This window comes from Cryptotermes secundus, unplaced genomic scaffold (assembly GCF_002891405.2).
Source record: "Cryptotermes secundus unplaced genomic scaffold, Csec_1.0 scaffold263, whole genome shotgun sequence".
Classification (NCBI taxonomy): Eukaryota; Metazoa; Arthropoda; class Insecta; order Blattodea; family Kalotermitidae; genus Cryptotermes; species Cryptotermes secundus.
Genome location: NW_019738352.1, coordinates 1327104 through 1339132, shown reverse-complemented (window position 1 = coordinate 1339132; position 12029 = coordinate 1327104). Strand labels below are relative to the sequence as shown.

General features: G+C 40.2%; 1 protein-coding gene across 3 annotated transcripts in view; it reads right to left on the bottom strand.

The window, feature by feature from the left end:
• Window positions 1-12029, bottom strand: part of LOC111870759 (lachesin) — a 490504-nt gene that overhangs the window by 48670 nt on the left and 429805 nt on the right. For all 3 annotated transcript variants that reach the window (XM_023863276.2, XM_023863277.2, XM_033753995.1), the window contains one exon: window positions 3016-3144. In XM_023863276.2, coding sequence (XP_023719044.1) covers window positions 3016-3144 — 129 coding nt within the window. The remainder of the gene's footprint in view (window positions 1-3015; window positions 3145-12029) is intronic.

Sequence of the window (12029 nt, the reverse complement as noted above, 5' to 3'; positions counted from 1 at the left end):
TACAAAGCACATCATTAATATTAATTAAGAGAGCACAGATGAATGAATAGCTTACGTAATATAAATACAACAATCTGTCTTTCCGTCTTCTGCGATATGTCGCCATGTAGTCCCCGGAGAGTCAACGGACGTTTCAGAGGAACATGTCGCATCAAAATTCAGGGTGGAAAAGTAAGCCAAGCAAGAAATGACTGTGAAGCAGATCCTTTTTTTCTCTGCTTCCTTCCTTGGATCATTCTTGGGCCCTGAAGATGGAGGAGATATGTTCCTCCGAAACTTCGGTTGACTTTCAGAGAATTACATAATGTTATAACCCAGAAAATAGATATCTTCATAAATGCATAGCTAATTAATAAATTTCTTGCTTTTGTAGAATAAGAATGTAGTATGTTGTAATGTTCAGAGAAGACAGCCACAAACATTAGCGTAACAGGTAAGAATCACCTAACATGCTAAGTATATGTAGAAACTTCATTCTAATATTTTATTCTAATCTGTTTCCCTAGTGGTTCTACAAATTATGTTGTAAACATGAGTATTACAGCGACTGATATATTTGCGTGGGAGTGGGGGCCGCTGTGGTCGCATCGAACTATCGAGACCTCTCTTGACGCTTTCCGGTAAGTTTGACAAACGACTTAGCTAAATTCGAAGTTCGATCTCACCGGGAAGTCGTTAGACATTTCCCAAAGGGGACACGTCTGCAGTCAGTCGGTGGGTCAGCTAATTCGTTAGAATAGTAAGTTTTCTCTTCAACTCAATGCCAGTGGAGGTGAAAGAGGAAGTAAGTGCAGTGAGTGAGCAGATGCGTTCAGGTAAAATACAGAGCGGAAGGCTGACGTCAAGAGCATACGTGACTACGAAAAGCAGAGCAATAACTGCTGAATAAATTATTCATCGCCGGTCACGGTAGCCGAGCGGTCTAAGGCATGTGCTGTCTTCGCTCGCTTGGAAACCGGGAGCGTGGGTTCGAATCCTACTCAGGTCATGGATGTTGATTTGTGTGTGTGTACAGGTAGAGGCCTTGCGACGAGCTGATCACCCGCCCAAGGAGTCCTACCGAATGTGTAAGATCTAGAAAAACCGAAGTGAACGGAGAAGTTTATGGAGGTAGGCCTAGGCCCACTGGGGCTATAGTGCCAAGGAAAACAACTATTAATCATTGCCACATTATATTTGAATGCGATTTAGAAAGTCAAATTTTGACGAGGTTCAAGAATGTGGGTGAGGTACATATATATGAGAAAGGGCTTTGATATTAGTGCTGAACCTTCGTAGTCCATTACCAGCGAGCTTGTTATTGTGTATTTATTCACAAAACAGTATAATGCCGATGTTATGTATGTTTATCACAAACGTGGTTTTCTAAATCTATACTCCAGTTTTCATTGGCACCATAAAACAGGGAGTTGGCCGACAGTGCCCCAAATACAAAAAACAAACAACAAAAAAACTAATGACTTAGACTGTCCCGTCAAGGAATTAGCGGCAGACACTAGCCTCTTAGAATTTCGGCGCCTACAAAAGAGGGTTCTGCGCATCATTGGAAATTTTCAAGTTCCACACTACCCCGCTATTTGTACACAGCTTTCAACCTTCCATATGTATGTGATTATATAAAATATTGTGCATGTAGCAAAGAGAAGTCATACAAAATCATGAGAATGAACATGTTAGTTGTATAGAACACGGCAAAGCCATATATAAAGTTGGCGGTGGTCAAGCTAACGACCGTTCAAGTGACTAATTTGCCGTTGTAGCAGAATATACGTAAGATAGGTATGACCTGCTCTGTAAAGCCTGTGCCGACAGAGGACTTGCGCGTAGAGCAAAAGGGGGACTTTTCCAAGAACATGCAATATGTGCGAATTGTGCACTTAAAGAAAGACCAAGCATATTCATAAAACACGACACTATTTTCTCGTCAGAGAAGATGCTACATAGGAACTATTTCCACAAGATTTCAAATAAAAAAAAATCTCTGATAGTGAGTCTCAAGATGCCTGATGCCAAGACGAACTGATCGGTGGTAAACCGCCAGTCGTGAAATAATTCTGATTTTGACTGACAGTTAAGTCGAGAGCACATGCACAGGAGAGTATACGAGAATGGAGCATGTCCCAGTGATTTATGGAGTGAGTTGATCAGCGAGTGTGAATAAGAGAGATTTTAAAAGAAGTGTTAATAAATCCAATCACCAGTCCAGAACTCGTTAACATTTGTCATGGAAACCCCAACACGTGACAATACTATAGAATTAGGGGGGCACGCGGTACCATAGGTGGTTGAGGCACAATGCTAGAAGCCGGAAGGTTGCGGGTTCAATTCCCGTTGAGGTCATTGGATTTTTTCAATTGACCTAATCCTTCCAGCCGCACTATGGCCCTGGGGTCGACTCAGCCTCCAACAGAAATGAGTACCAGGAATATTCTTGGGGTAAAGGCGGCCGGCGCGTAGGGCTGACAACTTTACCGCCAACTATGAGCGGACTGCCTAGAAAATGTGGGAACCTCAAGATCTCACAAACTTATTGGCCTCCACGGCCTCTTACAGGAATACATTTACTTACTTTACTTTACTGCAATATAAGAGTAATGCTCCAATAAAAATGTTTTCACCTTATGCGAATTTGACGGATAATTGAGATGGACCTGACTCAGTTTCTTGCGAAGCGGCATTCTAGAGTACAAGAGTTCTTTACTGCAGAACAGTGTGTTATTGGGCCGATAAAAGTGGTCGCGTGGTGTGCGCCATGAACCGACTTCGCCCGCTAGAACAATGGGACTGTGGGTTCGTATCTCACTCGATGAGTGGATGTCTGTGTGATTTATTCGTTGTTTATGTTGTTCTGTGTGTAGGTAGCGACCTTGAGACGGGCTGATCCCCCGTCCCAGGAGTCTTACCGACTGTGTATGGATCAGGAAACTCAAAAACGGCAAAGGTCCACAAGGGCTAGAGACACATAAAGAGACAGAGACACAGACAGACAGACAGTGTTATGGGCTTGAAACTTACAGTGTACGTTGACCATGATCCTCTTGCTGACTGAAGGCGGGACTCCATTAGAAGCTATACACAGGTACGCCCCCATCTCGGACCTCGTGATCTTCGAAAGTTTAAGGATCTCCCCCTGGTATGTTGATACTGTAACATAACCAACATATTACTCCACATTAAATTGTATACAATTTGCCCCTTCATTTTATCCGAAATCTCTTTCATGTTCTTGCTGCAGCTTTTTTATGACTAGGTATACTTAGATATACTAATGATCATAAACGGCCTCCAATCTTACATTAGTAACGGTTTATGATTACATCTTTGTTTAAGCTAAAAATAAATCGAAATAATAATAAGAAAAAATAAGGAAGGAGGAAAGAAATAAGTAAAGAATGAATGAAAGAAACAAACGGATACGAAATAAGGAGAAGGGAATAAAGGAGGGAGCAACGACAGGAAGATGGAAGGAAGTAGTTATGAATAATAAAATTAAGAAAGAAAGACGCCAACCACGAAATAGAGGGAGAAATTTAAGAAGAAGGAAAACAAAGGAAGGATTAAGACAGTACGAATCAAACAAAAAATGAAGGAATACAAAGCGCGAAAGAAAAGGGAGAGACAAGGAATTAGAGACAGCGCTGCTAAGGCAATCCTGAGAGGTGGTTACTTCAATGAATACAGGCTATGATGTTAATTCTATCACAAGAAATATCTCATACCCATCCCGTGGCTATCACACGCATTCCGACCATTGACTGTAGGCAATATTACCTACATAGCATCATGCCAGCTTGATACTGAGAAGAGTTTTCGTGCTGAGTGTCAGACAAGCAGCGAAATTTGTACAACCCTCCCTCTATTTTTATATTATGAAAGTTCCTGTGAAGCGTGCATTCTTTGCTCAGATCATAACACCTGCACGTGTTCACAAACGCAGAAACAGGTTTTATGGGCATTTTTATGCTCTTAAATGAAAAAATCTAGTTTTGGATCATAATGGTTAATTTAATTAGTATAGGAGAAACTGAACAATAGAACAAAGAGACTGTCGAGTGCGTACCACTTCTATTAGAATATGGGGGTCCCGGGTTCAAGACCTGGCCCAAAACCGTTGGTACTGACGTGAAGTTGTTCGTGGTATTCCAGATAATTATGTACATATTATCTCTAAGTAGGCCACGATCACTTTCTCCCACACTCTTGACTTCTAATTCACTAATCATTCTACAATTCGGCGTCATGTGGAAGCTTTGACAGCGTCGTTAAATAATTCAGTTGCAGAATATAAATGTAAGCGATATGTGCAGACAGCCGTAAGGCCATATTGCAGCTTAAGAGTGATGCCGTTTCAGTCAACATGGCAGAAAGATGAACGAAAAGCAGTAAATGGAGGAAATGTTATAGTGTCATTCAGTGTAAGCTTCATTTGTTGCTCCATAATCGCTGCATGAATTCTCGTAACACACCAGCGAACACAATTACAGCGACGTTTATCCGCTTATCCGAAAGCAGCAGAGAGAAATTAAGCAGGGTTATATACGGAACCACCGGTTCTAGAGACTGGATTTGTGACTGGAAAAATATGAAACATTTAGCAATCATGGACATGCGAATATGGCTAATGTATGTAAAAGTAAAACTATCCCTGTAACAGGCCGTGGAAGCCCACAGGGTTGTGAGATGTTGACGTTCCCATATTTTCTAGACAATCGGCTCATAGATGCTGTTAAGTTTGTCAGCTTCACGCGCCGGCCGCCCTTTACCCCCAAGAATATTTCTGGTAATCATTTCTGTTAGAGGCTGAGTCAACCCTAGGGCCATAATGCGGCTGGAAGGATTGGGTAAATTGAAAATATCCACCTCATCGGGATTCGATCCCGCGACCTTCCGACTTGTAGCATAGTGCCTCAACCAATTTAGTTTTTCTCTTATCTTGACAACAGAGTTTAGTTATTGATGTCCAAAATACAGTTAAGGAGTACTGAAAGAAAATTCTTTGTCGGGTTTGATTTATAAAGAATTAGCTGTTTTTAACTGAAGCTAATGTAATGCTCCTGATGCTAGTAAGTCGAGGGATAATTACGTTGTGAGCCTTACATCCTATATTTACTTTATTTTTCGAAAACGGCATAGACTAAACTCTCAATTAACGTATTGAAATAACAAAACTAGCTTTATTTACCGTAATTTAGACAAAATAGAAAGTTTCATATAACAGAAATGTTTATAAGCGGGCCCAATGTACGGAACTATACAATTCACTTACTTCTGAGATACAGCACAATGTAAGTTCGCTAGAGAAGAGTAAAGTGTTGACAATTGTTAGAACTTCTGGAAGCACTTAAACTTTTCTTACTGTTTCATTCCTCTCCATTCCAATCAGCGTTATCTTTAACTAAACTGGTTGACAGCCACTAGGTGATCAATTATTTGAGAGCTTCTTCATGGGTTCCAAGTTATATTCCCTATCTCTTGCACTTTCCTCGACTACTAATTGCAATGCTGTGGAACTCCCAGCAAGTCTTCTGTACTACAGCACAGTACAACGCAATAAAGCAGTTTCTTCACTCACCCACTTCATGCATATCTCTATATTAAATCAGTAATTTAACTGTTTCAATACAGAGCAATATTTAAGTTTTACGAGGAACAGTAGTATTTAATATTTTACTACAATTCCGAACTTAGAGAATCACAACATCCCTAGAAACGACAGGGTGTTATGGGGTAGCTTAATTCTACAAATCTGACTGCTTGCTTGGAAAGGCCAATTAGTTTTCCTCTGAATACGTTTGGTATTTTATAATAGAAATTATACCTATATTTCTATGTATATACTGATAATCAGCTTTATCTGTCTGTGTTTTTATTACCATAAAATACAATTCACAATAAAACACAATGATAAATATGTTAAAATCTTCTTTGGCATTGACTCTGATGAAGGAAACGTTGATAGTTCGAGAATATTTCAGCACATTTATCTGCAGTAAAATGTACACAGATAAATGTTTAATAAAATATTAACTTCAGATTTTATGAACTTTCCAATTAAAACAATAATTATAATTATATAATTTTTAATCACAGAATGGATATTATAAAAGTAAAGACCATGATAACTACTGATAAAAATAGTAAACCAATTTTATAAAAAGTTGTACTTTGGCCAATAATCGCTGCTTCACACGTTCAATAGTCAGCTTTGGGTCTAATTTTTAATTTTGTTTGTTGGCAAATTAGACGCTATATGGAGCAAACAGCCGGTCACGGTAGCCGAGCGGTCTAAGGCATGTACTGTCTTTGCTCGCTTGGAAACCGGGATCGTGGGTTCGAATCCCACTCAGGGCATGGATGTTTAGTTTGTGTGTGTGCGTTTTTCTGTGTCTGTGTACAGGTAGAGGCCTTGCGACGAGCTGGTCACTCGCCCAAGGAGTCCTACCGAATGTGTAAGATCTAGAAAAACAGAGGTGAACGGAGAAGTTCATGGAGGTAGGCCTAGGTCCACTGGGGCTGTAGTGTCAAGGGAAAAAATATGGAGCAAACAGGTAGATATGAGCTCCAGTGCGGTGGTTGAGTATGGTAAATCTAGAGGAAGCTTCAAGGATGTAACAGTGTCCTTACATAGTCTAAAGTAAAGGTGTTAGCCTGCGGGGACTGAGGAAACCAGAGGCACCACATGGCAAGATACACACTGTTCACACAACTCCTAATTATTAATGGAATTAGTCGGAATTTGGCTGAAGAATGATTTTATATATATATATATATGTGTGTGTGTGTGTTTACATTCTGAGTCTGAATAGTCAGTCCAAAACCGAAATTCGAGCCAGGAACATTCGACAATGAGACAAGAATCCTTGCCACTTTTCATTCATTCATTCATTCATTCATCAATGGCACTACAGCCCTTCGTTGGGCCGACCGCTTTTTCATTTCTGTGATTTTTTACACAGACGTTAGGACTCCTTGGATGAGTGACCAACCCATCGCAAGGCCGCAACCTGCATACAGAACAACACACAGAAAAAACGCACACACACTAACATCACTGCCTTGAGTGGGATTCGAAACCAGATTCCCAACGTTCGAGCAAGCGAAAACAGTTCATGCCTTAGATCGCTCAGCCACTATGATCGGCGAATGCTAGCCACTACAAACAAAATTTCCATCAGATGTGTACTTTATTAGTTTGTTATTGGCTGTAGTTAAGAATACTTACCTCAATACAAAGCGTACACTGTCCTAAAGACTGGCGCAAATGCTTGTCGGAATGAACCGTAAAATACGTGGCGATGCATCGGATATACTGAGATTTTCTGTAATTTTATAATGCCCCAGGGGATGGGACATTCAAAGAAGCCTTATACCTCATAGATTCATATTTATTCCCGATAACTTTCGATGTACTTCATTATGGAGCTGAGCCCTTCCTGAGAAGCCAAATCTGCAGGTACTCGAGAATTTCCCAGCATTTTATGGAACACGAAGGTTCATTACCGTGTTCACAAGAGCCCTCCACTGGTTCTTATCCTGAGCCAGATCAATGCAACCCATACCATCCCACCCTATCTCCCTAAGGTCCATTTTAATATCGTCCAGCTACCTAATCCCGTGGTCTCTTTCCTTCTGGCTTCCCCACCAATAACTTATATGCATTCCTCTTCTCCCCCCTTCGTGCTACATGGCCTGCCCACCTCATCCTCCTTGGCTTGGTCATTTTAATTATACTTGGAGAAGAGTACAAGTTATGAAGCTCCTCATTATGCAGTTTTCTCAAACCTCCTGTCACTTCATCTCTCTTCGGTGCAAATATTCTCAACACCCTGTTCTCAAACACCCTCAGCGTACGTTCCTCCTTTCATAACTTTCAATGTAGACCTCCGGAACTAGATTCCATCAAAACAGGTTTAGAGATAGAACCCACGAAAAAATAAGAGACGCAGCCTCATTTATGAGTTTCTATCGTTTTTAGTGCAACAACCACGCGATCAACGCTACAAAAGTTAACGTGTTTTGAAAACTATTGCAAAATAAATCAATCCTTAGCCAAATGAATCATAAACACAACTTAAAGCCCCTACTTTCTAGGAAGAAATTTCAAATAACCGAATGCCGAAGTTCAAATAATTCTGGAATGAAACATAAGAAGTTTCAAGTGGAAGCTTTCATGTGCTGTACTAGCCAGCAGATACGTCCTGGGCTGGATTCGCTTCCAGGTCTGAATATTTATGCAAAGTAACGTATTCAAGATTATTAAATAAGGAAGGGATGGCAGGTGAGGTCCAAGTAATAGTTATAAATCTGAAATTGAATTCTCCTTGAAGAGAAAGGAAATGTGTATCTGATGAGGTCAGAATCTCGAAATGATTCCGCATAGGAATTGCATATTTTCCAAGCTGGAGTATGGGTCTCACGTGCGAGGAGGTAGCTACGGCACCCAGAACACAGAACAGTGGAAAAATTTAGTAGGGTAAAATAAAAAGGTAGCGTTGTTCTGTGATGACAAAAAAAGGGAACGCACCACCTAGTTCTAGGATCTAGAGAATTCAGACTCATCGAAATGCATTCCGCACGGTCGCCATATTAGGTTCAATCGGGAGACTGCAGAGTGAGGAGGTGATCCGGTCGTTCTGACCTGGAGTTCATTAAGCTGTCTTTCAGCCCTCTGAGGCTGACGACTGTCATAGACACGGCAGCTGAGGCGCACGGCACTAGGCACCCCAAGCCCCACTGTGGAGGCAGGTCAAGCAGAAATCAGCATACATTGAACACAGACCGATTTCTGTAAAGTCTGAAATTAAGGAAATGGGTTGATTGGTTCGCGTCATGTTGAAGGGAAACGGAAAACGATTCGAAACATACATGTTGCCTCTGATACTATCATATACCATCTAACATTCGTGTTTAATAATACATTAATTAAATTAATTAAATAAATGGAAATAAGTCCGTGTCGAAAGAAGCGTTCAGAAGTATGAGGTTCTTTAAACAAGGAATTCCTTAATTAGTGAATAAGCCGAAATTTATCGAAGAAGATTGGCGAATGAAGTTTACTGTGGCCATTCTTTCAGAAAAAATAAATTAGTGTCTTTCAAGCTGGTTATCAATAAAAAAGAGATACGTGGTTGATTATAAATTAATTTATATGACTCTTGAACTACGACCGCAATCTAATTTTGAATAAAACTAAAATATTCTTGTGTGTAAGGAATATAAAAATATTTGCAAGGAGGCTATAGTGACCTGGTTGTAGATACTATCCCGAAATTCACCTGAAGAAAGCGAACAGAAGGTCGAAGAAAGTTACGGCTGGCTATAATTCAATAAGGTTTCGAACCGATTACCTTCAGTATGCAGGCCTGGAGCATTACCAATAAACAGACTCATAATCAAAACGAAATAGTAAGAAGGTATAAAAACAAATAATGAAATATAAATAAAATTATAAATATAGATGTAAATTGACTTTCATATAGATAGCTCATTATTCCTTTGCTGCAGCGCTTTATTACCGATCTTGAAGACTAGCATCAAAAACAAGTCTTCTTCAGTGAAACGTGTTTCCTTCGTAAGTGCAAGAAACGAAGTAATTAGCTAACGTCTGGATATGATAGTCATTTAAAAGTTTCTGGGACAGTTTCATCTGTCTTCCATCATCACAAGCTGTATCTCAAAGATCCAACTTAATATTCTTTTTGTACATTCAGATGAAAAGTTTACAAGAAGTTTTCTCAATAAACGTTTTTATGTGCGTTTTTCCGCACACTAATCCCACAAAAATCTCCTACCCTTCGCTACTCTTAAATAGTATGTGGCCTCGTTATGCAATACCCTGCATTACTTGCTCGCTTCGCCCTTCTGAAGTCCGAATAATTTCCTTAACATTTTGTTTCAAAACATGTGTAATTTGCGTTAACGGCTAATAATGGTATTAATATTACCGGTGAATGTACTTGTCAGGTCATCTATATTTGCCACGTCGGTGAAAGGGGCTCCGAATCGATATAACGTACATGAAGTTGCAAGTGAGAGACTGCAGGACTGAGTTACACTGTGGGCATGGATGTATATTCATTTTGTACCGCAATTCTTTCCATCATCAGATAAACTTTTTTTCGGTAAACAATGAAGTACATATCGCTATCAATTAAGTCATCATTTCGAAATGGGCACACCATTATCCTTTATAGTATTTCCTGATTGAAGTGACAATTAATTTTACAAAGGTGACCTAATGAAATTAATTTTATTGTTTAAGTAAATTTCTTGGGATTGTGACATTTCTAAACACATATTTAATCATTTAAACAACAAACTCCATGGCCTGTAGTCCGCAAGCGAACTATACCGACCGAGCGACCGTCACTTGTCGGCGAAGTAAGTGCCAACTTTAGCGGATAGAGGGTGCCACGTGGTCAGCGCAACGAATCCCCACGGACGTTAATTTCGGTTTTCTAGACCGGAGCCGCTATTTCCGTGAAATGGTTTCTCAATTATCATCACGAGGCTGAGTGGACCCCGTTCCAGAACCAGTACTTCACAGAAAAGGAATCTGGTAGCACCGGGACTCGAAGCCGGACCTCTGGATCTGTAGCCAGGAACTCTGACCACTAGACCACAGAGGCGGTTTATTTATTTAATAATTTCAGGTTCGAAAAATATTCGGATGATTTAACTGATTGTTATTTACTTTCTATGTCGTTACATAACGAAATGTTTCTCTGTGCATTCATGAAGTTCGTACAGACTTTGACCTTCTGCGCTCTGTACAAAAGTTTGGTGAATATTAACTGAACTATCTGTATCCTCAGGCAATGACTGATTGATTAGCATTTTCTTCGGGAAAGCTGTAAAGAAGGAACGTTAACTATCTACGTACATGGCGGAATTCTTAGATCGACGTAAGTACGGAAGTACGGATTTGTCTTTATACGAGTACCGGTTCTCACGGTCTCTTCGCTTGCGGATTTCTTATATTTTTCCTTCTACCCTGAAGATGGAGGCGATTTGTTCCTCCGAAACGTCGGTTAACACCATATATACAACGTGCCTAATCCCGGAAGACTGCCTTCTTCAGAAGCTAATTTGTATGAACCATTTAGAAAAATTGGAATGTTGGCGTTTCAGTTCAATAATAGTATGTGAGAAACATTCAGCACCTGAAGATGACTCATTTGAGGTCGAAACATGTAGTGCGTGCTACAAAAATAAATAAATAATAAAGTATTCTTGCGTTTACGGTAAAAATTATATATATATATGTTCATTGATTTTGTTTTTCAATTTACCTAATCCTTCCAGCCGCACTATGGCGCTGTGGTCGACTCGGCCTCTAACAGAAATGAATACCAGGAATCTTCCTGCGGGTAAAGGGCGGCCGGCGTTTAAGACTGAAAATTTCACCGCCATCTGTGAACCGATTGTCTAGAAAATATGGGAGCCTCGACTTCTCACAATCCTAGGGGCTTTCACGGCCTGTCACAGGGATAGCTTTACTTCTACTGCGGTGACTATTGTTATTATTGTTGCTGTTTCTGGAACTATTCTAGTTACATGCAGTGTTCCTCAGTGAGCTGTCCTGCTGCCTCTACTCGCCGCGTTTACTGATGCCGGATGTTATCCAATTAGTCACAGTAGGTATCTAATTTTGCTGATAATATCCAAATTTTCGGTGGTGATTAAATCTCCGAAAAATGCAGCCTATTGCAGTCTGATATTAATTCCACACATCATAACGTAAAACTATGCGCAATTAAACAGTATTAAAACCGAGTTTATATCTTTCAAGAAACGCTTGTCATATCCATCATTGTCAGTCCTGCATAACCCGTACGCACTCTTCTAAGCACTTCAGCATATGAAGTCGTTAAGTCTGGTCCACAGAGTATCTGTCTCCTTTCCACCACTCGACCGCCTCAATATAACACACTTCTAAGACTCAATGTGCTTCATACTTAGAACTGCATTATGCCTTCTATGCCAAGAAACTGGAAGGCATCCAGCAGTAGGTCGCAGCCGTTTGTTCA